This window comes from Panthera onca, chromosome A1 (assembly GCF_046562875.1).
Source record: "Panthera onca isolate mPanOnc1 chromosome A1, mPanOnc1 haplotype 2, whole genome shotgun sequence".
In the NCBI taxonomy this organism is placed as follows: domain Eukaryota; kingdom Metazoa; phylum Chordata; class Mammalia; order Carnivora; family Felidae; genus Panthera; species Panthera onca.
Window position 1 is genome coordinate 154319170 of NC_138339.1, and position 27101 is coordinate 154346270.

A 27101-nucleotide genomic window follows, 5' to 3' on the forward strand; every position below is an offset into this window, starting at 1 on the left:
ATTTATTAAAATTCTGAAAGATTATTTTAAGGAATCACAGAGGAAACACCAACGTTGTTCCAAAATAATTGCCTTTAACATTTTAAGTTCTAATTTCATATGTCAGAAATTCATTAGTGTCCCTCGTCCATTAAATGTATGATAATGAAATGAATGAAAGAAGGAATAAATATTTTGATCCTTCTTAAGGATCAACAAACTTAAGTCAGAAGGCCCAGAATATTGTCTCACTTCTACCAGTGAATGTCTATAACTGACAAATTTTAACTCAACTTGCCAAGCCTCACCCACCAATCTACATACAAAAATTAATAATTAAATGTCACTCGTTTTAAAATTATCTCTCAAACATCACCAAATATCAAACTTTTATGTACATTATAATATGGGATATGAAATATCTCTTTGCACTTATCCTGTGCTTTTTGTTTTCAATCACCTAGATATAGGGTGCAATATACATATTCCCAAATAATCAGCTTTAGTGAGTAAGTAAAAAGTCCCTTCTCTGCACTGTGTCCTGTTTGTATGTATATTTATGGTCCAGAAATTCTAGCATGAAGTAAGCTATCTTTTGTAGATCCACTTTTCTCAGCTAGTCAAAATTCAGATGTTTAATATTTCCAAACTGCTTCTTAAGCATATGGTTTCTCTTCCTGAATGCCAAGATAAATAGTAAATTGTGATAAATTGAGTCATATTTCAGCCTTTCCCTTACCCTTGTAAGACCTGTGATAATCTCTCTTACTCTGGAGCCTGCTATCTTACAAAGATTAGCTAAAGTTGATTTCATATTGTTAGAAACTGATTTGATCATGCAGAGGTTGGAGCCAGTGAGCAGGAGTCATGAACATTTTTTAAAATATTTCTATTATGTAATTGTGTTCAGTTATTTTTAAATTATTTCATTCCACCTATAAAAGACCACACAGCTCAAAAATGTGTTCTTTTACATGAAAAAAAATATAGAATTAAATTTTACTGCAACTCTGTTACCACCTCAAAAAACACCATTATATCCTTAATGTATTAAGGACACAATAAGAGATCTATCTTAAAGGGAGATATCTAAGAGTCTGTTTCACATTACTTGAATCCACTGTTAGCTTCCCTACACTTAAAGGAGTCTCCAACATTTTCCCAAAGCATAATTGTTACAATCTTAATGTGGAATTGATTCTGCTGTAATAAGTGAAAGATTTAAGTAAGCACTTAAATCTTGTAGAATTTGTCTCAGTAGATATTTATACATTGAAAATAAAATTATCTGTGTGCATTAATCCCTCCTTGGCAACAACAATAACAGCAAAGAGTTAATGAATACTGACAGGGCACATTCAGGGATAAGATGCAAATATTAATTATTCAAGAACTTTCTATTATTCCAGGTTAAACTGGGTACGTTATGGATTATAGAAACAAGACCACAGTCACTGAGTTTATTCTTCTGGGGTTTCAGAATGAGAAGGAAGTAGAAATTCTTCTTTTTTCTGCATTCTTGCTCATGTATATGACGTCTCTGATTGGCAACACCATGATCATCCTTTTGGTGTGTGGTGACTATCGTCTGCATTCACCCATGTATTTCTTTGTAGCCAATCTTTCCTTCCTTGAAGTTGCCATCACCTCCACAGTGGTGCCTAAGATGCTAGCAAACACATTTTCCCTCACCAAGGCAATATCCTTCGTAGGATGTCTCACGCAATCTTTCTTTTACTTCCTCTTGGGATCCACGGAATTCTTCATCCTGGTCGTCATGTCATTTGATCGATACATTGCCATCTGCAACCCATTGAGGTATGCCATCATCATGAACAAACAGACATGCATATTGTTGCTTCTGGGATCCTATTTAGGTGCATTTTTGTCAATTTTAGCACCATCAATCTTAACTGCTCCTCTGCCCTTTTGTGGACCAAATATTATCAATCACTTCTTTTGTGACAGTGGCCCTGTGCTAAAGCTGGTCTGTGCAGATATCGCTCTGGCTGAGCTGGTTGACTTTATCTCCTCTGCTGTGTTGCTCTTGGGCTCCTTGCTCTTCACAGGAGTGTCTTACATGTACATTATCATTACTATCCTTAGAATTCCTTCTGTCCAGGGACGGCAGAAAGCTTTCTCCACTTGTGTTTCACACATCACTGTTGTGACACTTTATTATGGAAGCTCCATCTTTATTTACGTCCGCCCAAAAAAGGGTGATGTGATGGATCTTAACAAATTTGCCACAGTGCTGAACACCATTGTAACGCCGATGTTGAACCCTTTCATCTACAGCCTTCGAAATAAAAAAGTCAAAGAATACCTGAAAGATGCCTCCAGTAAGTATATAGGTATGCTAATAAATTTGAAACCTCAACAATGATATTTTTATAGAATTTAATGATTCACATACTTGACAACAAAATCATTTATTTGATGTAATTATGTGAATATTTAAAATTTTACATAAGGGAGAAACATATGTGAACATATCTTTCTACATATCTATTCTACATATATTCTGAACCAATAGGTCCAGTATTCAAGTAGATTCTCAAAATCTTTGTAGATAATTAATAGAACCAAAAGTACATATAAACATTTCTGCATACATACATACATACATACATACACATATATACATTCTTAAAGCCGTCTTTTTTCTCCCCATTTTCCTGTTATTTCAATTATTCCAAAACCAAATTCCTGTATAACCTCCAGATTTGAAATCTGGATGGCTCTGATTGTGATAGATTCTCACCTTCTGTCAGGTGCCTGGGTGACTCAGTTATGAATCTGACTCTTGCTTTGGGCTCAGCTCATGATCTCATGGTTGATGGGATTAAGCCCTGAGTGGGGATCTTTGCTGACAGTGTGGAGCCTGCTTGGGATTTTCTCTCTTTGCACCTTCCCCACTAGTGCGCGCTCTCTCTCTCTCTCTCTCTCTCTCTCTCCAAATAAACGAAAAAATAAACATTAAAAAATTCTCACCTTATGTTACCAATTTATGATTTTTTTCTTTATAGATATCAGTGTATATTTGAATTTAATACAAATAAATTCCCTTATTAAGGTGGTGAATTTATTTTGACTTGAGTTTTGATATATTACTTTTAAATTATATATGTCATTGGATAATTAAGTTTATTTTAAATGTTTATCTATGTTTGAGATGGAGGGTTGGAGGAAAGGCATAGAGAGAAGGAGCCTATCACTAAAGCACAAAGCCCAATATGGGACTTGAACCCAGGAACTATAAGATCATGACCTGAGATGAAATCAGATGCTTAACTAATGGAGCCAGATGGCCCAGATAATTAAGTTTTAATTTAAGTTACAGACAGATCTTCTCAGGCCTCTATTTAAGTTATAATCTGCAGCCATTATGCTCCTATTTCTATGCCACCGATGCTGGGGCAATAGAACTCACAAGAATTTAAAAGCCCCTGGTGAATAGGCAGAAGAGGGATAGCAAGCAGGAAACTGTCAGAGGGGTTTATTTATTTTACTTTTCAGGATCATTGGAAATGAATCTATTCAAGTCAAGACCACATTTTTTTTTTTACACAAGAGATCTTTATTTTTTTAACATGACCACAATTATTCAACTCTTATTTTATTTTTGTGTTTTCAATTTTTTATTCATGTTCCTGTTAGTTAATATACAGTGTGATATTAGTTTCCGGAGTAGAATTTAATTATTCATCAGTTATATACAACATCCACTGTTCATCACAAGTGCCCTCCTTAATAAGCATCACCCATTTATTTAACCCATCTTCCCACCCACCTGCCCTCCACTCTCAGTTTCTTCTCTATAGTTAAGAGTCTGTTGCATGGTTTGCCTGTCTCAGTTTTTCTTCCTATATTCATTTGATTTTTTTCTTAAATCCCACATATGAGTGAAATAATATATTTGTGTTTCTCTTAATGATTTATTTCATTTAGCATAATATTCACTAGCTCAATCAATGTTGGAAATGGAAAGATTTTTAATGGCTTTCATTAAGCCATTCTTTTTAATGGCTGAGCAATATTCCATTATATATATATATAATATATATAATATATATATAATATATATAATATATATATTATATATATATATAATATATATAATATATATAATATATATATTATATATATATATAATATATATATTATATATATAATATATATAATATATATATTATATATATAATATATATATAATATATATTTAATATATAATATATATAATTATATATATATTATATATATAATATCTTTTTTTATCCATTCATCAGTCAATGGACACTTGGGCTGTTTTCATAGTTAATACTGCTAGAAACATGGAGTACATGTATCTCCTTGAATTAGTATTTTTGTATTCTTTGGGTAAATACCTAGTAGTGGAATTATGGGATCATAGGGTAGTTCTATTTTTAGAGGAAACTCCATACTATTCTCCAGAGTGGCTACATCAGTTTGCATTCCCTCAAACACTGGGTTCTCCTTTTTCTGCATCCTCCTCAACATCTGTTATTTTCAGTTTTGTTAATTTAGCCATTCTGACAAGTGTGAGCTGGTATCTCATTGTAGTTTTGATTTGTATTTCTCTGATGATGATGTTTTCATGTACCTGGTAGCCATCTATATGTCTGCTTTGGGGAAAAAAAAAATGTCTGTTCATGTCTTCTGCTCATTTCTTAACTGGGTTATTTGTTTTGGGGGTGTTGAGTTTTATAAATTCTTTATATATTTTGGATACTATCCCTTTATCTGATATGTCATTTGCAAATATCTTCTCCCATTCCATTAGTTGCCTTTTAGTTTTGTTGATTGTTTCCATTGCTGTGCAGAAGTAATTTTTATCTTGATGAAGTCCCAACAGTTCATTTTTGCTTTTGTTTCCCTTGCCTCAGAAGACATATCTAATAAGAAGTGGCTAAGGCTATGTCAAAGAGATTACTACTTGTGTTCTCTAGCATTGAAAATGTTTCCTGTCCCACATTTAGGTATTTCATCCATTTTGAATTTATTTTTGTGTACAGTGTAAGGAAGTAGTCCAGTTTCATTCTTTTACACAATGAGATCTTTCCTAAAGTGTAATAGGGACTTGAAACTTTCATGATAACAGGGAGATTACATTTGAATAAGCAGTCAAAATATCTTAATTAAATATGAAGAAATAGGTAAAAGTACTCATTTGAATATAAATGAAGATCCATTCCTGTTACATGACTTATTTATTTCAAAATAGCTAGCCTGTCTCTCATTTTAAATATATTTTACCTTTTTTTTTTTTCTTTTTTGAGAGAGAGAGAGAGAGGTGGGGAGAGACAGACAGAGAGAGAATTAAACTGGGAGAGAGAAAAGCCCTGGTACCACCAAGGGGAGGGAGTTATTTTCATGAAGAGGAGGAAGATAGGGGTGGGGGGTGGAGAGCAGTGCAGTGTGTTTGTGCAAGAAAGCACTCTCCCTGAAAACAGCTAAAGAGAAAGAGTGAAAATGTGCACAGGTATTCACACAAGTAAACTGTTACACAAAACCATTGATGGGGGGGGGGAGGAGAAGGTTTCAATACTGCCAGTTATTTTATAATCAATGGAACTAAGAACCTGTGAAGTGTCAGAGGTCAGCCCCTGGTGGTGCTCCAGCAGGGAAGCAGTACAGAGCCTTGGGAACAGGCAGTGCAGTCTGAGGATCCCCTGAGTTGCATGGGGAGAAGGGTTCCACTGCTTGGAGTGCATTTGGTACAGGTGATCTGGCCTCTCCATAGATAAAAGAAAGTCAGTGTAGCCATACTTATATCAGACAAATGACATTAAAAAAAAAAACTGTAACAAGAGATGAAGAATGATATGTCATAATTAAGGGGTCTATCCATCAAGAAGATCCAATAATTGTAACTATTTATTCCCCTCCATCTTGGGAACAGCAAAATATATAAATCAGTTTATAACAAATATAAAGAAACCCACTGATAATAACACAATAATAGTAGGTGACATTGGGGCGCCTGGGTGGCTCAGTTGGTTGGGCGGCCAACTACAGCTCAGGTCATGATCTCGCAGTCTGTAAGTTCGAACCCTGCATCAGGCTCTGTGCTGACAGCTCAGAGCCTGGAGCCTGCTTCTGATTCTATGTCTCCCTCTCTCTCTGCCCCTTCCCTGCTTGCTCTCTGTCTCTCTCTGTCTCTGTCTCTCTCTCTCAAAAGTAATAAATATTAAAAACATTAAAAAGAAAAAAGAAAAACAGCTTCAAAAAATAGTAGGTGACATTAATACTCCACTTACAACAAAGGACGGATTATCTAAGCAGAAGATCAACAGGAAAACAATGATTTTGAGACACACTGGACCAGATGGACTTAACAGATACATTCATAACATTCCATCATAAAGTAGCAGAATGTACATTCTTTTTGAATGCACATGGAACATTCCCCAGAATAGATCACACATGGGGTCACAAATCAGCCCTCAACAAGTATAAAAAGATTGAGAACATACTGTGCATATTTTCAGATCACAATGCTATGAAACTTGAAGTTAACCTCAGGAAAAAAAATTGGAAAGTACTCAAATACATTGAGGTTAAAAAGCATCCTATTAAGGAATGAATGGACCAAGAAAAGTAAAGAAGAAAATAAAGTATGTATTTGTATACATGTAAGCAAATGAAAATGAAAATACAACAATGAATATCTTTGGCATACAGCAAAGGCAGTCCTAAGAGGGAACTGTATTGCAATTCAGTCCTACTTCAAGAAGTAAGAAAGGTCCCAATGCACAACCTAACCTTACAACTAGAGGAGCTAGAAAATGAAAAGCAAATAAACCCGGAAGCCAGCATAGAAAGGAAATAATAAAGATTAGACCAGAAATAAATTGTATAGAAACAAGCAAACTAAAAACAGTAAAACAGATCAATAATACTAAGAGCTGGTTCTGTGAAATAAACAAAATTGGGGTGCCTGGGTGGCCTAGTCAGTTAAGTGTCTGACTTTGACTCATGTCTTGATCTTACAGTTTATGGGTTCGAGCCCAGCATTGGGCTCTGTACTGACAGCTCAGACCCTGGAGACTGCTTCAGATTCTGTTTCCTTTTCTCTCTGCACCTGCACTCTGTCTCTCAGAAATAAATAAACATTTAAAAATGTAAAATAATAATAATAACAAACAGACTGATCAAAAAGAAAACAGAATGGACCCACATAGATAAAATCACAAATGAAAGAAGAGAGATTACAAGCAACATCAAAGAAATACCAAAAATTATAAGAGAATACTATGAATAATTATATGCCAAATACCTTGGCAATCTGGAGGAAATGGACAAATTCTTAGAAACTCCCAAACTACCAAAACTGAAACAGGAAGAAACAAAAAATTTTACAGACCCATAACCAGCAAATATTGAATCAGTGATCAAAAATCTCCTAACAAATAAGAGTCCTGGGCCAGAGGATTTCTCAGGGGAATTCTACCAAACATTTAAAGAACAGTTAATAGCTGTTCTTCTCAAACTGTTCCAAAAAATAGAAATAGAATAAAAACATCCAAACTTATTCTTCAAAGCCAACATTACCTTAATTCCAAAACCATACAAAGATCCCACTAAAAAGAATTACAGGCCAATATCGCTGATAAATCTGGATGCAAAATCCTCAACAAAACTAGCAAACTGAATCCAACAATACATTAAAAGATCACTCACCATGATCAAGTGGGGTTAATCCTGGGCCAAATAATAGGTTCAAAAATTGCAAATCAAGCAATGTAATACACCGCATTAATAAAAGAAAGGATAAGAACCATATGCTCCTCTCAATAGATACAGGAAAATTATTTGACAAAATAAAGCATCCATTCTTGATAAAACCCTCAACAAGGTAAGGTTACAGGAAACATACCTCAACATAATAAAGGCCATATATGAAAAAAAAAAACATAGCTAATATCATCCTTAATGGGGAAAAACTGAGAGCCTTTCTCCTATGGTCGGGAAATAGCATGTCCACTTTCACCATTACTATTTTACAGAGTATTGGAAGCTTTAGCCTCAGCAATCAGACAACAAAAAGAAATAAAACAAATTCAAATCAGTAAGGAAAAATAAAAACTTTCTATAATTGCAGATTACATGATACTTTATGTAGAAAACACAAAACTCTCCACCAAAAAAATTGCTAGAATAATTCATGAATTCAGTAAAGTCAGTGCATATAAAGTCAAGGTGCAGAAATGTGTTGCATTTCTATATATCAATAACAAAGCAGCAAAAAAGGAAATCAAGGAATGGATCCCATTTTCAATTGCAGCACAAACAATGAGATACCTAAGAATAAACATCACAAAAAAGGTAAGAGATATGTACTCTGAAAATATAGAACATTTATGAAAGAAATTGAAGAAGACACAAAAAAATGAAAAAAGAAAACAATATTCCATGCTTATGGATTGGAAGAACAAACATTGGTAAAATGTCTATACTACCAAAAGTAATCTACACATTAATGCAACTGTAAAATAATACCGCCAGCATTTTTGCACAGCTAGACGAGACAATCCTAAAATTTATTTTTTAATATAAAATTTATTGTCAAATTTGTTTCCATACAACACCGAGTGTTCATCCCAACAGGTGCCCTCCTCAATGCCCATAACCCACTTTCCCCTCCCCCCGACCCCCCATCAACCCTCAGTTTATTCTCAGTTTTTAAGAGTCTCTTATGGTTTGGCTCCTTCCCTCTCTGCAACTTTTTTTTCCCCTTCCCCTCCTCCATGGTCTTCTGTTAACTTTCTCAGGATCCACATATGAGGGAAAACATGGTACCTATCTTTCTCTGTATGACTTACTTAACTTTACATAATACTCTCCAGTCCCATTCACGTTGGTAAAAAAAAAAAAAAAAAGACATATTTCATTCTTTATCATTGCCAAGTGGTATTCCATTGTATATATAAACCACAACTTCTTTATCCATTCATCACTTGATGGACTTTTAGGCTCTTTCCATAATTTGGCTATTTTTGAAAGGGCTGCTATAAACATTGGGGTACAATTGCCCCTATGAATCAGCACTCCTGCATCGCTTGGGAGGATAGCAGTGCTATTGCTGGGTCATAGGGTAGATCTATTTTTAGTTCTTTGAGGAACCTTCACACTATTTACCAGAGTGGGTGGGTGCACCAGTTTGCATTCCCACCAACAGTGCGAGATGGTTCCCATTTCTCCACATCCTCTCCAGCATCTACAGTCTCCTGATTTGTTCATTTTAGCTAAATTCATTTAGCATTTTAGCCAAAACCTCAGAGACGTTTTTTCCTGCTTTCTCCTCTAGGGTTTTCATGGTTTCCTGTCTCACATACCTGTCCTTCATCCATTTTGAGTTTATTTTTGTGAATGGTGTAAAAAAGTGGTCTAGTTTCATTCTTCTGCATGTTGCTGTCCAGTTCTCCCAGCACCATTTGCTAATGAGACTGTCTTTTTTCCACTGGATATTCTTTCCTGCTTTGTCAAAGATTAGTTGGCCATACTTTTGTGGGTCTAATTCTGGGGTCTTTATTTTATTCCATTGGTCTCTGTGTCTGTTTTTGTGCCAATACTGTGCTGTCTTGATGATTACAGCTTTGTAGTAGAGGCTAAAGTCTGGGATTGTGATGCCTCCCGCTTTGGTCTCCTTCTTCAATATTACTTTGGCTATTCGGGGTATTTGTGGTTCCATACAAATTTTAGGATTGCTTGTTCTAGCTTCAAGAAGAATACTGGTGCAATTTTGATTGGGATTGCATTGAATGTGTAGATAGCTTTGGGTAGTATTGACATTTTAACAATATTTATTCTTTCAATCCATGAGAACGGAATGTTTTTCCATTTCTTTGTATCTTCTACAATTTCCTTCAAAAGCTTTCTATAGTTTTCAGCATACAGATCTTTTACATCTTTGGTTATGGCTATTCCTATGAATTTTATGATTCTTGGTGCCATTGTGAATGGGATCAGTTTCTTTATTTCTCTTTCTGTGGCTTCGTTATTAGTGTATAAGAATGCAACTGATTTCTGTACATTAATTTTGTATCCTGTGACTTTGCTGAATTCATGTATCAATTCTAGCACAGTTTTCGTGGAGTCTATCTGGTTTTCCATGTATAATATCATGTCATCTGCAACAAGTGAAAAGTTGACTTCATCTGTGCCAATTTTGATGCCTTTGATTTCCTTTTGTTGTCTGATTGCTGATGCTAGAACTTCCAACAATATGTTAAATCACAGTGGTGAGAGTGGACAACCCTGTCATGTTCATCATCTCAGTGGGAAAGCTCTCAGTTTTCCCCATTGAGAATTATATTAGCTGTGGGCTTTTCATAAATGGATTTTATGATAAGTATGTTCCTTCAATCCCGACTTTCTCGAGGGTTTTTATTAAGAAAGGGTGCTGCATTTTGTCAAATGCTTTTTCTGCATCAATTGACAGGATCATATGGTTCTTATCTTTTTTTTTTATTAATGTGATGTATGATATTGATTGATTTGTGAATTTTGAACCAGCCCTGCAGTCCAGGAATGAATCCCACTTGATCATGGTGAATATTTTTTTTATATGCTGTTGAATTTGATTTTCTAGTATCTTAAGGAGAATTTTTGCATCCATATTCATGAGGGATATTGACCTGTAGTTATCTTTTTTTGCTGGGTCTCTGTCTGGTTTAGAAATCAAAGTAACGCTGGCTTCATAGAATGAGTCTGGAAGTTTTGTTTCCCTTTCTATTTTTTGGAACATCTTCGGAAGGATAGGTATTATCTGAGCTTTAATGTCTGGTAGAATTCCCCAGAGAAACCATCTGGTCCTGGACTCTTATTTCTTGGGAGATTTTTGATAACTGATCCAATTTCTTCACTAGTTTGGGTCTGTTCAAGTTTTCTATTTCTTCCTGTTTGAGTTTTGGAAATGTGTGTGTGCTTAGGAATTTTTCCAGTTCTTCCAGGTTGTGTAGTTTGTTGGCATATAATTTTTCATAGTATTCTCTGATAATTATTTGTATTTCTGAGGGATTGGTTGTAATAATTCCATTTTCATTCATGTTTTTATCTATTTGGGTCATCTCCCTTTTCTTTTTGAAAAGCCTGGCTAGAGGTTTATCAATTTTGTTTCTTTTTTCAAAAAACCAACTCTTGGTTTCATTGATCTGCTCTACAGTTTATTTTTTTAGATTCTATATTGTTTTTTCTCCTCTGGTCCTTATTATTTCTCTTCTTCTGCTGAGATTGGGGTGTTTTGCTGTTCTGTTTCTATTTCCTCTAGGTGTGCTATTAGATTTGTATTTGGGACTTTCCTTGTTTTTTTAAAATATGCCTGGATTGCAATGTATTTTCCTCTCAGGACTGCTTTTGCTGCATCCCAAAGCATTTGGATTGTTGTATTTTCATTTTCATTTGTTTTCATATATGTTTTAATTTCTTCTCTAATTGCCTGGTTGACCCATTTATTCTTTCGTAGGATGTTCTTTAACCTGCATGCTTTTGGAGGTTTTCCAGACTTTTTCCTGTGGTTGATTTCAAGTTTCATAGCATTGTAGTCTGAAAGTGTGCATGGTATGATCTCAATTCTTTTATACTTATGAAGGGCTGTTTGGTGACCCAGTATGTGATCTATCTTGGAGAATGTTCCATGTGCACTGGAGAAGAAAGTATATTCTATTGCTTTGGGATGCAGAGTTCTAAACATATCTGTCAAGTCCACCTGATACAATGTATCACTCAGGTCCCTTGTTTCTTTATTGATTCTCTGTCTAGATGATCTATCCACTTCTGTCAGTGGAGTATTAAAGTCCCCTGCAATTACCACATTTTTATCAATAAGGTTGCTTATGTTTGTCATTAATTGTTTTATCTATTTTGGTGCTATCAAATTCGGTGCATAGACATTTATAATTGTTAGATCTCCATGATTGATAGATACTGTGATTACTATATAATGACCTTATTCATCTCTTGTTACAACCTCTAATTTAAAGTCTCATTTGTCTGATATAAGTATGGCTACTCCAGCTTTCTTTTGACTTCCAGTAGCATGATAGATAGTTCTTCATCCCCTCACTTTCAATCTGAAGGTGTCTTCAGGTCTAAAATGAATCTCTTGTAGACAGCAAATACATGGGTCTTGTTTTTTAATATCCATTCTGATACCCTATGTCTTTAGGTTGGAGCATTTAGTCCATTTATATTCAGTGTTATTATAGAAAGGCATGGGTTAGAGTCATTGTAATATCTGTAGGTTTCATGCTTGTAGAGGTGTCTCTGGTACTTTGTGGTCCTTGAAACATTTCACTCACAGAGTCCCCCTTAGGATCTCTTGCAGGGCTGATTTAGTGGTGATGAATTCCTTCAGTTTTTGTTTGTTTGGGAAAACCTTTATCTCTCCTGAATGACAGATTCGCTGGATAAAGGATTCTTGGCTGCATTTTTTTTTTCTGTTCATCACATTGAAGATCCTCTGTCATTCGTTTCTGGCCTGCCAAGTTTCAGTAGATAGGTCTTCTATTACCCTTATATGTCTACCTTTGTAAATTAGGGTATGCTTATATCTCTAGCTGCTTTCAGAATTCTCTTTATCTTTTTATTTTGCCAGTTTCACTAGGATATGTCGTGCAGAAGATTGATTCAAGTTACGTCCGAAGGGAGTTCTCTATGCCTCTTGGATTTCAATGTCCCAGATCAGGGAAGTTCTCAGCTATGATTTGTTCAAGTACACATTCAGCACCTTTCTCTCTCTTCTTCTTCTGGAATTCCTATGATGAGGATATTGTTCAGTTTGATTGCATCACTTAGTTCTCTAATTCTCCCCTTATACTCCTGGATTTTTTTATCTCTATTTTTCTCAGCTTCCTCTTTCCATAATTTTATCTTCTAATTCATCTATTTTCTCCTCTGCCTCTTCAATCCGTGCTGTGCCCACCTCCATTTTATTTTGCACCTCATTAATAGCATTTTTTAGTTCCTCATTACTATTTCTTAGTCCCTTGATATCTGTAACAATAGATTCTCTGCTGTCGTCTATGCTTTTTTCAAGCCCATCAATTAACTTTATGACTATTATTCTAAATTATTATTCTGTTATATTACTGAAATCAGTTTTGGTCAATTGGTTAGGTGTCACTACTTCCTGGAGTTTCTTTTGAGGACAGTTCTTCTGTTTTTTCATTTTGGGTAGCCCCTGCAGTAGCTCCAAACTGCAGGGCACTTCCCATGTGCTGTCCAGAGAAACTTGTGTTGGTGGGCAGGCCACAGTCAGACCCTATGTCTGCCCCCAGCCCACTACTGGGGCCACAGTCAGACTGGTGTGTACCTTATCTTCCACTTTCCCAAGGGCACGTCTCACTGTGGGGTGGTGTGGCCCCTGTCTGGCTGTTTGCACACTGCCAGGCTTGTGATGCTTCTTCGATGGGATCTGGCCAAGGGTGTTTTACAGGGGGTGGATCTGCCAGGTGCACATAGGTGGGAGGAGTAGGCTTAGCTTGCTTTGCCTTAGGTGGTCCCCTGCAGGAGGCGCCCTGCAGCAACAGAGGGAGGTGGGCCCTTTGGAGAGATAGAGCCACAAAAGCACAGCATTGGGCATTTGCTTAGTGCAAGCAAATTCGGTGGTGGGAACTGGTTCCCTTTGGAATTTCGGCTGGGGGTGAGAGAGGGAAATGACCCCTGCCAACAACTTTGTTCCCCCACTGTGCTCTGTCCTCCCAGAGCTCAACAACTCTCCCTCCCAGTGTCCTCTCGCACTCCCCACTCTCTGAGAGGAGAGCTGTTGACTTTTAACATTCCAGATGTTAAATCCTACTGGCTGTCAGAACTCAGTGAATTGGCTTCTCCACTTTTGCAAGCCAGACTTGGGAGTCTCTGCCTTGCTGGGCAGGCTGACCTCCACCAACCCAGCTCCCTCCTGCCAGTCCTTGTAGCATGCACTGCCTCTCCACCCTTCCTACCCTCTTCCATGGGCCTCTTGCCTACACTTGGCTCCAGAGAGTCTGTTCTGTTAGTCTTCAGGTTGTTTTCTTGGTTATTTTGGCAAATGTCAGTGGAATCTAAGTGATCAGCAGGATGAGGTGAGCCCAGTGTCCTCCTATTCCACCATCTTCCTGTTCCCTCCCATTCCAAAAATTTGTATGGAACCACAAAAGACCCTGAATAGCCAAAGCAATCCTGAAAAAGCAAAATAAAACAGCAGGTATTATTATTCTAGATTTCAAGCTACATTACAAACATGTAGTCATAAAGACAGTATGGTACTGGCACAAAAACAGACAAACAGATCAATGGAACAGAATAGAAAATTAGAAATGGACCCACAAATATTGGTCACCTAATCTTCAATAAAGCAGGAAGAATATTCAATGGAAAAAAAAGACTGTCTCATCAACAAAGGTGCTGGGAAAACTGGACAGTGACATACAAAAGATTGAAACTAGACCTTTTTTACACCACACATAAAAATAAATTCAAAAAGTTTGAAAGACCTAAATGTGACATAGGAAATCATCAAAATCCTAGAGAAGAACACAGGCAGCAACCTCTTTGACCTCGGTTGCAGCAACTTTTTAGTAGACTCATCACAGAAGGCAAAATAAACAAAAGCAAATATGAACTATTGGGACCTCATCAAGATAACATTTCTGCACAGCAAATGAAACAATCAGCAAAACTAAAAGGCAGCTGATGGAATGGGAGAAGATATTTGCAAATGACATATCAGATGAAGGGTTATTATCCAAAATCTACAGAAAACTTACAAACTCAACACCAAAAAAAAAAAATAATAATCCAGTGAAGAAAATATGCAAAATACATGAGTAGGCACTTTTGCAAAGAAGCCATCCAGAAGGCTGACGAGACACATGAAAGGATGCTCAACATCACTAATTACCAGGGAAATAAAAGTCAAAACCACAATGAGATATCAACTCACATTGTTAGAATGGCTTAAATTAACAATCAAAAAGAAAAAAACAACAACAATAGGTGTTGGTGAGAATGCAGAGAAAGAAGAACCCTCTTACACTGTTTGTGGGAATGCAAACTTGTACAATCACTGAAGAGAAGTATGGAGTTCCCACCAAAAAACTGGAAATAGAACTACCCTATGATCCAGCAATTGAACTATTAGGTATTTACTCAAAGGATACAAAAATACAGATTTGAAGGGATACATGCTCCTCACTATTTATAGCAGCTTTGTCTGCAATACCTATACTATGGGGAGAGCTCAAATTTCCATCTACTAATGAATGGATAAAGAAAACGTGATATATCACAAAAACACTCCAAGTACTAAGCAGTCAATATACACCTTATTGAATTAATTAATTTTTTATTTAACAACCTTATATGTGCTTTGTTCAATTACCTGAAAGATTTCTCAAGATAAAGTAGCCATGTTTATTTGAATCTCTTTACTTATTATTGGTCTGCTCATGTCTTCAGTTTCTTTATCAGTCAGTCTTGGTATGTTGTATTATTCAATTTGTTGGCTCATTATTCTTCTTAGTATTCTCTTATGATCCTTTGTTTTTATGTGGCATTGGCTGTGTCTTGTCTTTGATTTCTCATTTTATTTGAGTTTTTTTTTTTTCTTAGTGTAGGGGAAATGGCTTGTCGGTGTTGTTTATATTTTTCCTTTTTTTTTTTAGGCTCAGGTATAGAATTTAGAGATTTGTCACTTACATAAAATTCCCAGTACTCATCATAATATGTGCTCTCCTTAAAACCCATCACCCATCTAGTCCATCCCTGACTTGCTCCCTCCATCAATCTTCAGTTTGTTCTCTATCATTAAGAGTCTCTCATGGTTTGTTTCCGTCTCTCTTTTTCCCCCTCCCATGTGTCTTTCTGTTTTGTTTCATAAATTCCACATGTGAGTGAAATCATGTGGCATTTGTCTTTTTCTGACTGACTTCTTTTGCTTAGCATAATACACTCTAGCTCCAGCCATGTCATGGCAAGATGACATTCTTTTTGATGGCTGATTAATAATCTTCTTTTTCCATTCATAAGTCAATGGGCATTTGGACTCTATCCATAATTTGGTTTTTGGGGATAATGCTGCTGCAAACAATATGGTGCATGTATCCCTTCAAATCTGTATTTTTGTATCCTTTGCATAAATAGCTAGCAGTGTAAATGTTGAGTTGTAGAGTAGTTTTATTTTTTCCCACTTTTTGTGGAAACTCCACACTGTTTTCCAGACTAGTTGCTCTAGTTTGCATTCCCACCAATAGTGTAACAAGGTTCGTCTTTCTCTGTATCCTCATCAACACCTGCTGTTTCCTGTGTTGTTAATTTTAGCCATTCTTATAGATGTGAGGTGATATCCCATTGAATTTTCATTTCTTGTCTTGATCTTAGTGGAAGATATTTTAGCTTTTCACTCTGGAGTATAATGATAACTGCTGGCTTCTCATATATGGTCTTTATTAGGCTAGGGTGCATTCCTTATACCTAGTTTGTTGAAGTTTTTAATCCTGTAAGTGTCTTGAATTTTTTCAAAAGCTTTTTTTTTTGCATTTACTGATGTTATAATTTTGATTTTTATTCTGCTAATGTGTGTCCTGTTTATTGATTTATATATTTTGAAGTATCATTGAAAAACACAGATAAATCCCACTTGATCATGATGTATAGTCTTTTTAAAGTACCGTTGGATTAGATTTGATAGATTTTGTTGAGGACATTTGCTTCTGTGTTCATTATGGATATTGGCTTATAATATCCTTTCATTATATTTTCCATGTCTGGCTTTGAAATGAGTATAATACTGGCTTTTTAGAATTTATTTGGAAGTATTCCTTCTTTAGTTTTCTGAAGATTTTAAAAGTTTGACATTTTTTAATGATTGGTAACATTTCCTTATGAAACCATCTAGTCCTGAAATTTTGTTTGTTTGGGGTTTCTTGAATACTAATTCAATTCATTACTAGTAATTTGTCTGTTCAAATTGTCTACTTTTTCCTGATTCAGTTTTGGAAGATTATATGCTTTTAAAAATTTATCAATTTATTTTATATTGTCCAATTTTTGGAATATAATTGTTATAATATTCTCATATAATTATTTTTTAAATTTAATTCCAATATAGTTAACATGAGGTATTATATTGGTTTCAGGTGTAAAATACAGTGATTCAACTATTCTGTACATTACTTGATGCTCATGGTGCTAAGTGTACTCTTTAATTCCCTTCACCTATTTCACTCATCCCCCTACCCATACAAATATTTATATTTCTGTGGTATCAGTTGTAATGTCCCCTGCTTCAATTCTAATTTTGAATCTTCTCTTAGTATACCTAATGGTTTGTCAATTTTATCTTAAAAAAATCAGTCCTTTTATTTTTTCTACTCTTTTTCTATTTTCTCATTGATTTATCTATGCTCTATTTTTTTTTTTTATATTCTTGCTTTTCTTAACTTTGGGCTTAGCTTATTATTTCATAGTTTCTTGAGGTATAAAGGTAGGTCGTTTATTGAGGTCTTTCTTCTTTTTAATATAGGAGGTCATCATTATAAATGTAAGATCTAAAACTGGTAATCTCCTAGAAGAAAACATAACTTGAAAGCTTCATAATGTTGATTTTGTCAATGATTTTATGGATATGTTACTTAAATCGCTAAAGCAAAAATAAGAAAGTGGGGCTACATCAAACTACAAAGCTTATGCATAGCAAATGAAACAATACCAGAATGAAATAGCAACCCATAAAATAAGAGAATATATCTGTAAAGTGTATACCTGATGAGGAGTTAATTTTCAAATATATGAGGAATTCATACAACTCAGTAGCAAAACAAAAAGCAAAACAAAACAAAACAAAACAATACAATACAAAAAGCAAATACCTCAAATAAAAAGTGTGCAAAGGACTTGAATAGACTTTTATCGACAAAAAATACAAAAGACCAACAAATATATGAAAAGATGATGCTCAATATCACCATCATGAAATTGCAAATCAAAATCCTACTGTGATATACCTCACATCTGCTAGAATGGCTATTAACAAAATTATCAAAAAGAAAAAAAAAGATACATTTTGGTGACAACATAGATAAAAGGAAATCCTTATACACTGTGGATGGAAATGTAAAATTGTACAGCCAATGTGTAAAACAGTATGAAGATTTCTCAAAAAAAATTTAAAAAATAAATTTAACTTATACCCAAGAGTCCAATGTCTTTTTAAAGATTATCAAAATAATTAAACCATAGTGTCAAAAATACCTGCACTCCCATGTTTATTGCAGTATAATTGACAATACTCAAGATATGGAAACAATTACAATGCCATTTTTTGGATAAATGGACAATGAAAATGTACTATATTATATACGATGCAATGCTATTCAATTAAAAAAATGAATAAATCCCTACTATTAGTTACAGCATGGATGGACCTAGATGACATTATGGGAAGTGTAATAAGTCAGTCACAGAAAGAAAAATACTAACTAATTCTACTATTATGAGGTATCTAAAATAGTCCAACTCAGAAGGGGAAAATAAAATGGTGATTTCTAGAGAATAAAGAGCTGAGATTGGAGGTGATAGGTATGTTTATTAGTTCAATTGTAGTGAGAGTACCATGAATGTACGCATATATCCAAACTCAGCAAAAGGTATCCATTATATATGTGCAATATTTCATAAAAAAATGTATCAAAATTAAATAAAACTAAATGAGAGAGAAAATGTGGTTATCAAGCAAGCTACCACTTTGAGCTACTGGAACTCAACCAGCAGAGAATTATTTTTTTAACTTTATAATTTTAATTCCAGGATATTTAACATACAGGGTTATATTTATTTCATGCATACAATATACTGGTTCAACAATTCTATACATTATTCAGTGCTCATCATGACAAAGTGTACCCATTGATCCTCAGCTGCTATTGCACCCTTCCCTCCACCCTCCTCCCCTCTGGTAACCATCAGCTTGTTTTCTATAGCTAAGAGTCTGTTTCTTAGTTTGCTTTTTTTTTCATTTGTTGATTTTGTTGTTGTAGTTGTTTCTTCCAAGATTTTATTTTAACTCATATTAGTTAACATATAGTGTGGTATTGGCTTCAGGAGAGAATTTAGCGGATTCTTCACTTACATATAACATCCAGTTCTCATCACAAGTGCCCTCCTTAATATACATCACCCATTTATTCTATCCCCCCCACACACACCTCCCCTCCAACAACCTTCAGTTTGTTCTCTATAGTTAACAGTTTCTTTTGATTTTCTCCCATTTCTGTTTTTATCTTACTTTATTTTCCTTCCCTTTCCCTATATCAATCTCTCTTGTTTCTTAAATTCCACACATGAATGAAATCATATGGTATTTTTCTTTATCCGACTGACTTATTTCACTTGGCAAGATATCTTCTGGATCTATCCACATTATTGCAAATGGCAAGATTTCATTTTTTTTTTTTTATTCCTGAGCAATACTCCATTTATCCATTCATCAGTCAATGGACATTTGGGCTCTTTCCATATGAGTGGAATAATATATTATTTATCTTTCTCCAATTTATTTATTTCATTGAACACTATAGTCTCTAGCTCCATCCATGTTGTTGCAAATGGCAAGTTTTCATTCTTTTTTATGACATAATAATATTCCATTGTGTATATACACCACAAGTTCTTTATCCATTCATCTATTGATGGACACTTTTGCTACTTCCATAATCTGGCTATTGTAAATAATGGTGCAATAAACACAGTGGTGTATATATCTCTTTGAACTAGTGCTTTTGTTTTTTGGGTAAATATCCAGTGGTGCAATTATTAGATACTAGGGTAGTTCTATTTTTTTTTTTTACATTTTGAGGAAACTCCATACTGTTTTCTATAGTGGCTGCATTACTTTGCATTCCTACCAACAGTGCATGAAGGTTCCTTTTTATGCACATCATCACCAACACTTATTTTTTCTTGTCTTGCTGATTTTTCGCATTCTGACAGGTGTAAGGTGATATACTATTGTAGTTTTAATTTGCATTTCCCTGATGATCAGTGATGTTGAGCATATTTTCATCTGTCTGTTGGTCATCTGTATTTGTTCTTTGCAGAAATGCCTGTCCATGTCTTCTGCCCATTTTAATTGAATTATTTCTTGTTTGGTGTTGAGTTGTATCAGTTCTTTATATATTTTGGATATTCATCCTTTATTGGATATGCCATTTGCAAATATATCCTCTTATTCAGTAGGTTACCTTTCAGTTTTGCTGATTGTTTCTTTCGCTGTTCAAAAGCTTTTTATTTTGATATAGTTTCAATAGTTTATTTTTGCTTTGTTTCCATTGCTTCAGGAGACATATCTAGAAAAAATATTCCTGTGGCAAATGTCAGAGAAATTACAGCCTGTGTTCTCTTGTAAGATATTTATACTTTCAGGTCTCACAAAGAGGTTTTTAATCTATTTTGAGCTTATTTTTGTGTGTAGTGAAAGGAAGTGGTGTAGTTTCATTCTTTTGCATGCACCAGTCCAATTTTGCCAATACCATTTGTGAAAGAGACCATCATTTTCCCATTGTATATTTATTTCTCCTTTCTCAAAGATTAATTTCCCATGTAATTATGGGTTTATATCTTCATTTTCAATTCTATTCCATTGATCTAAGTGTCTATTTTTATGCCGATACAATACTGTTTGGATTGCTACAGCTTTATAGTATAACCGAAAGTCTGGAATTGTGATACCTACAGTACTGTTTTTCTTTTTCATGATTTCTTTTGTTATTTGAAGTCTTTTCTGGTTATATACAAGTTTTATAATTATTTTAGTTCTGTAAAAAAATGTTGTCGGAATTTTGATAGGGACTTTATTAAATCTATAGCTTGCTTTAGGTTGTATAGATATTGTAACAATTTTAGTTCTTCCAATCCATGAGCATGGCATGTCTTTTTTTTTTTTTTTCTTTTATCATCTTGAATTTCTTTCACTAATGTTTTATACTTTTCCAGATTCCAAATATTTTACTTATTTGGTCAAGTTTATTCTTAGATGTTTTCTTGTGTTTTTTTTTTTTTTTTTGGTGCAATTATAAATTGGATTGTTTTCTTAATTTCATTTTCTGCTGCCTCATTATTTAAGTATAGGAATGCAGCTGATTTCCATTCATTGATTTTGTATACTGTGATTTGTCTGAATTCATTTATAATTTGAGTAGTTTTTTCATGGAGTCTTTCAGGGTTTCTCTATATAGTATCATAGCATCTGCAAATAGTGAAGGTTTTACTTCTTCTTTACCAATTTTATATTTTTATTTTATTTTTCAGATTCTTATGACTAGGATTTCAAGTACTATGTTGAATAAGCGGGGTAAAAGTGTACATCCTTGTCTTGTTCTTGATTGTAGGGGGAAAGTTCTGGGTTTTTCACCATTGAGTATGATATTTTCTGTTGGTTCATCATATAAGGCCTTTATTATATTGAAGAATTTTCCCTCTACAATACGTGGTTGAACGTTTTAAACATTTATGGGTATTGTGCTTTGTCAAATGCTTTTTCTGGATCTATTAAAATCATTATATGGTTCTTACATTTTCTTTTATAATTGTGATGTATCACATTGATTGATTTCCAAATATTGAACCATACTTGCAACCCCGTAGTAAATCCCACTTGATCATGGTGAGTACTCATTAATGTATTGTTGGATTTGGTTTGCTAGTTTTGTGAGGATTTTGTGTCTATGCTCATCATAGATATCAGCCTAAATTTTTTTGTTTGTTTGTTTTGTTTTGTTTTTGGTGCTATATTTATCTTATTTTAATATCAGGTAAAACTGACCTCATTGAATGCATTTTTTTTTTTTTCAACGTTTTTTATTTATTTTTGGGACAGAGAGAGACAGAGCATGAACGGGGGAGGGGCAGAGAGAGAGGGAGACACAGAATCGGAAACCGGCTCCAGGCTCCGAGCCATCAGCCCAGAGCCTGACGCGGGGCTCGAACTCACGGACCGCGAGATCGTGACCTGGCTGAAGTCGGACGCTTAACCGACTGCGCCACCCAGGCGCCCCTCATTGAATGCATTTGATAGCTTTCCTTTCTCATATTTTTGGAATAGTTTGAGAAGGATAGATACTAACTCTTCTTTAAATGTTTGATACAATTAACCTGTGATTCTGTCTGATCCTTAATATTTGTTGTTGGGAGGTTTTTTGTTTGTTTGTTTGTTTCTGAGTCAATTTAATTGTGAGTAATTTGTTCAAATTTTCTTTCTGCTTCTTTTTGTAGCTTATGTTTTTAGGAATTTGTCCATTTCTTCCTCCGTATTTTCCAATTTATTGACATTTAATTTGTCACAATATTCCTTGGTAATCTTTTGCATTTTTGTGGTGTTGGTTGATATTTCTCCTCATTCATTTGAATTATTTGAATCCTCTCTCTCTCTGTCTCTCTTTCTTTTGTTTTATGAGTCTGGCCAGAGGTGTATCAATTTTATTGATCTTTTCAAAGAAACTGTTGCTGGTTTCTTTTATCTGTTCTAATGTTTCTTGTTTTTGTTTTGTTTTGTTTTCATTTCTATTGTTTTAAATTTCTATATCATTTATTTTTTTCTATTTTTGATTATTTTGTTCCTTCTACTGGATTTTGGTTTGATTTGTTCTTCCTTTTGTAGGTCAAGTAAGTGCAAGGTATGTTGCTTACTTCCGACTCTTGTTGCTTTTTGAGGTAGGCCCTTATTGCTATTAATTTCCCTCTGATAAATGCTTTTGCTACTTCCCAAATATTTTGGACCATTTTCTTTACATTTTCATTTGTTTTCATGTATTTTTTTATTTCTTCTTTAATTTTTTTGGTTGACTCCTTCATTGTTTACTACAATGTTATTCAATCTTCTTGTATTTGTGGTCTTTCCTTTTTTTATTGTTTTTTTTTTCTAGATTTTTAGTGTTATGTTCAGAAAAAATATATGGTATTATCTCAATAGTTTTGTGCTCACTGACAGTTTTGTGTGGCCTAATATATGATCTATTCTGGAGAATGTTTCATGTGAAGTTGGAAAGAATGTGCATTTTATTGTGTTAGGGTGGAATTTCTGAATATGTCTGCTAAATTCATTTTGTCTAATGTGTCTTTGTTAAGCTACTGTTGATTTTCTGTTTGGATAATCTGTCCATTGATGTATGTAAAGTGTTAAAGTACTCTACTAGTGTTGTATTGCTATTGATTATTTCCTTTATGTTTGTTATTAACTCTTTTATACATTTCCGTGTTATCATGTTGAGTTCATCAATATTTATAATTGTTATATCTTCTTGTCAGATTGTCCCCTTTATTATTATAGAATGCCTTTCTGTGTCTCTTGTTACAGTCTTTATTTTAAACTATATTTTGCATGATGCAAATATTGTTACCTTGGCTTTCTTTGATATCTGTTTGCATGACAAAATGTTTCCCCTTCCCCTCAATTTCAGTCAGCATGTTTCTTTAGGTTTGAAATGACTTTTTGTAGGCAGCTTATAGATTGTCCTTATTTGTTTATCCACTGTATCACATTATGTCTTCTGGTTGGACCATTTGCTTTATTTACATTCACAGAAATTATTGATAGATATGCATTTATTACTAATTTGTTACTTGCTTTATTTGTTTTTTGTAGTTTTTTCCTGATCCATTCTACCCTTGTTCTTTTCAAGGTTTGTTGACTTTCTTTAGTAATATACTTGCATTCTTTTCTCTCTGTTTGCATATTACTGGTTTTTCATTTGTGGATAACATTAGCTTTGTATATACTATCTTCTGCATATGGCAGTCTATGTTAAGTTGATGATTACTTAAGTTTGAACCCATTCTTTACTCCTCTCCCTCCCTCCCAAGTTGAAGGTATATGGTGTCATATTTTGTATATTTTTTGTTTTATGAAAATTAGTTCCTTGACTGATTTTATTTTAATAAATGTTTATTCACTTTTGAGAGAGAGAACATGAGCAGGGGAGAGGCAGAAAGAGGGGCGACAGAAGATCCAAATCAGACTGTGCACTGATAGCAGTGAGCCCAATGTGGGGCTTGAACTCACAAATTGTGAGATTATGACCTAACCAGAAGTTGGACACTCAACCAACTAAGCCACCCAGGCATTCCATCTTTTGACTGATAAAAAAAAAAAACAAAAACAAAAACAAAAAAACAAAAAACCTTATTTTTAACGTTCCTGTGTTTTTTACTTTTCATATCTCATTTATGACCTTTCCTTTCCACTCAAAGTGTCTCCTTTAATATTTCTTATAGGGGTGGCTTAATGGTCATAAATTCATTTGGATTTTGTTTGTATGATAAAGTATTTATCTCTTCTTCTATTCTGAATGATAGTCTTGCTTAATAGAATATTCTTAGCTGCAAATTTTCTTCTTGCAGTACTTTGAATATATTATACCCCTCCTTTCTGGCCTGAAAAGTTTCTGCTGAAAAATCTGCTGATAGCCTTATGGGGTTTCCCTTGGATACAATTGTCTTGTGTTTTCTTGCTGCTTTTATTTTTTTTTTTCCTTTTCACTGTGTTTTTCCATTTTGAATATTATGTGTCTTGGTATTGTCCCTTTTTGGCTGATTTTGTTGGGGGATCTCTGTGTCTCCTTCATCTGAATATCTGTTCCTTTACCTTGGTTAGGGAAGTTTTTGGCTAATATTTCTTCAATTTAATTTTGAGCTCCCTTTTCCCTCTCTTCTTTTACTGAGATCCTTATAATATAAATGTTATTATGCTTGATAGATTCACTGAGTTGCTTAAGACCATTCTCAATTTTCATATTTTTTCCTCTCATTTGTTAAGCTTGGTAATTTTCCATTACTCTTGTTTTCCAGATCACTATTTTTTTTATGTTTCATCTAGCCTCCTGTTTATTACATCAAGTGATTTTTTAAAATTTTATTTATTGCTCTGATTGGTTTGTTTTTATCTCTTCATTAAGAGTCTCACTAATGTCCTCCACTTTTTTCTCCAAGTCCACTGAGCATCTTCATGATCATTACTTTAAATTCTTTATCTATTTCACCCATGTCTCTTGCTGTGGTTTAGTCCTGAAAGATCATAAAAACAATGGAAATAATCAGTGAGAGTAAGAGCTGATTCTTCCAAAAATATAAGCTAGACTAAGAAAAAAAGAGAAAACTCTAAAATATGGGAAATGAAAGAGGACACATTATAACCGACTTTATAGAAATATATATAATCATAAGAGATACCATGAACAATTGTATGCCAGCAAAGTACATAGCAAAGAAGACATAAATCCACTTCTAGAAATACACAACCTACCAAAACTGAATCAGGAAGAAATAAAAAATCTTAACAGACTAATAAGTAATTTTTTTTTTTTACAAGAAGTAGGAGTTGCTGGTGGCCATGAATAAGGAGGGGCAGTGTCAAGATTCTTATGAGTACAGAGTCCACAATTTGTCCAAGGACCATGATTAGAGTTTTATCTGATTCCACAGCTCTCTGAAATGAGCTGCTCTAGCCACCATGTCTTCAGATTCATCCATAATAAACGTAGTAAACCTCACTTCTTGAAAATGTGGATCTCCTGGCAGCCAGGGAGCTTGAACTTGACCTGTATAGGACCTCAGTCGCATGCTCCTTGTTCTACATCTTCCTGTAGATGGACACGGTGACATGGTTAATGTGGACCTTCACCACTGTGCCCTAGGGATTTCCAAAAGTACCCTGCATATCTGTCTATAGCCTGTCAGCCCCATTACAGGACATTTTGTTGATACAGATGATGTGGAAGGGGTAGAGAGCTACACTGGGATATGAAAAACATCTTTCCCACAACTTTTCACAATGTACTTGCTCCAAACAAATGCAAGCAGCTTCCAGGGCTTCAGAGGACAGTTGCACATATTCATCTAACACCCTGTGGTCACATAGTGGGAACTCATTGGGAACTTTTGCCTTCTTCTGCCCCAGGTCAAAAATGCAGAAATTAGTATAAGGGACACCTCTACAGAAGTGAGACTTTGGATACGGCTTGTCCTTATAATATTGATAATACCAGGTAAGGCAGAAACCCATGGCAACACCAGGATCTTCAGTGGTGCACCAAGGAAAAGAGCAAGAGATTTAATCAGTAATCAATTCACAAAACTCCATGGACAGATGGCTTTATTAGAGACTTCTATCAAACATTTAAAGTAGAATTTGTACCATTCCTCCCCCAAATCTTCCAAAATACAAAGAAGGAGGGAATACTTCCAAATAGATTATAAGAAAACAACATCACTTTGAAACCAAACCCAGATAATGATATAACAAGAAAAAGAAAACTACAAACATATATATCTGATGAATATAGTGCAAAAATTCTAAGCACAATATTAGCAAACCAAATTCAAGAACACATTAAAAGTATTATAATCCATGACCAAGTAGTATTTATCCCTAGGATATAAGGATGATGCAATATATAAAATTCAATAAATGTAATACACCACATCAATATAATGAAAGATAAAAGTCACCTGCACATCTCAATAGATCCAGAAAAAAAAAACATTTGAAAAAATACATAACATTTTGTGTTGAAATCCTTAGCAGATCAGGTATAGAAGGAACATAACACAAAAAAGACCATATACACCAAACCTACAGCTACATTATACTCAATTGATAAAAATTGAAAGCATTTCTTGTAAGACCAGGAACAAGATAAGGGTTCCCACTTTTACTGCTCCTATTCAATGTAGCATTGGGAGACTAACTAGAGCAATATGGCATGAAAAAGAAATAAAATTATCCAAATCAGAAAGGAAAAAGTAAAACTATTTCTAGTTTCTGATGACATGATCTAGTATAGATAAAACCTGAAGGATTAACCAAAAATGAAATTAATGACTTCAATAAAGTGATAAAATACAATATTAACATAAAAAATTCATTGCAATTATTTTCACTAATGATGAAGCATCTCAAAAAAATAAAATAAAAGTATCACAATCACAATATTCTCAAAAACAATAAAATGTTTAAGAATAAATTTAACTAGTGGAATGAGAGATGTACAATGAAAACTACAATACTTTGTGGGGCTCCTGGGTGGCTGAGTTGGTTAAGTGTCTGACTCTTGATTTCAGTTTAGACC

The 27101-nt window shown here is 34.4% G+C and overlaps 1 protein-coding gene and 1 pseudogene across 1 annotated transcript; one reads left to right on the plus strand and one right to left on the minus strand.

Annotated features, from left to right (window-relative positions):
* The first annotated feature begins 1405 nt into the window (after positions 1-1405).
* Positions 1406-2365, plus strand: LOC132675576 (olfactory receptor 6M1-like). The gene has a single exon (XM_060627889.2). The coding sequence runs from the start codon at positions 1406-1408 to the stop codon at positions 2363-2365; it is 960 nt and encodes a 319-aa protein (XP_060483872.2).
* Positions 2366-25583: 23218 nt separating this feature from the next.
* Positions 25584-26035, minus strand: LOC132680507 (large ribosomal subunit protein uL16-like; annotated as a pseudogene).
* Positions 26036-27101: the final 1066 nt, after the last annotated feature.

Excerpts from the sequence above, each read along its gene's own strand:
- LOC132675576 (XM_060627889.2), top strand. The coding sequence starts at position 1,406 with ATGGATTATAGAAACAAGACCACAGTCACTGAGTTTATTCTTCTGGGG.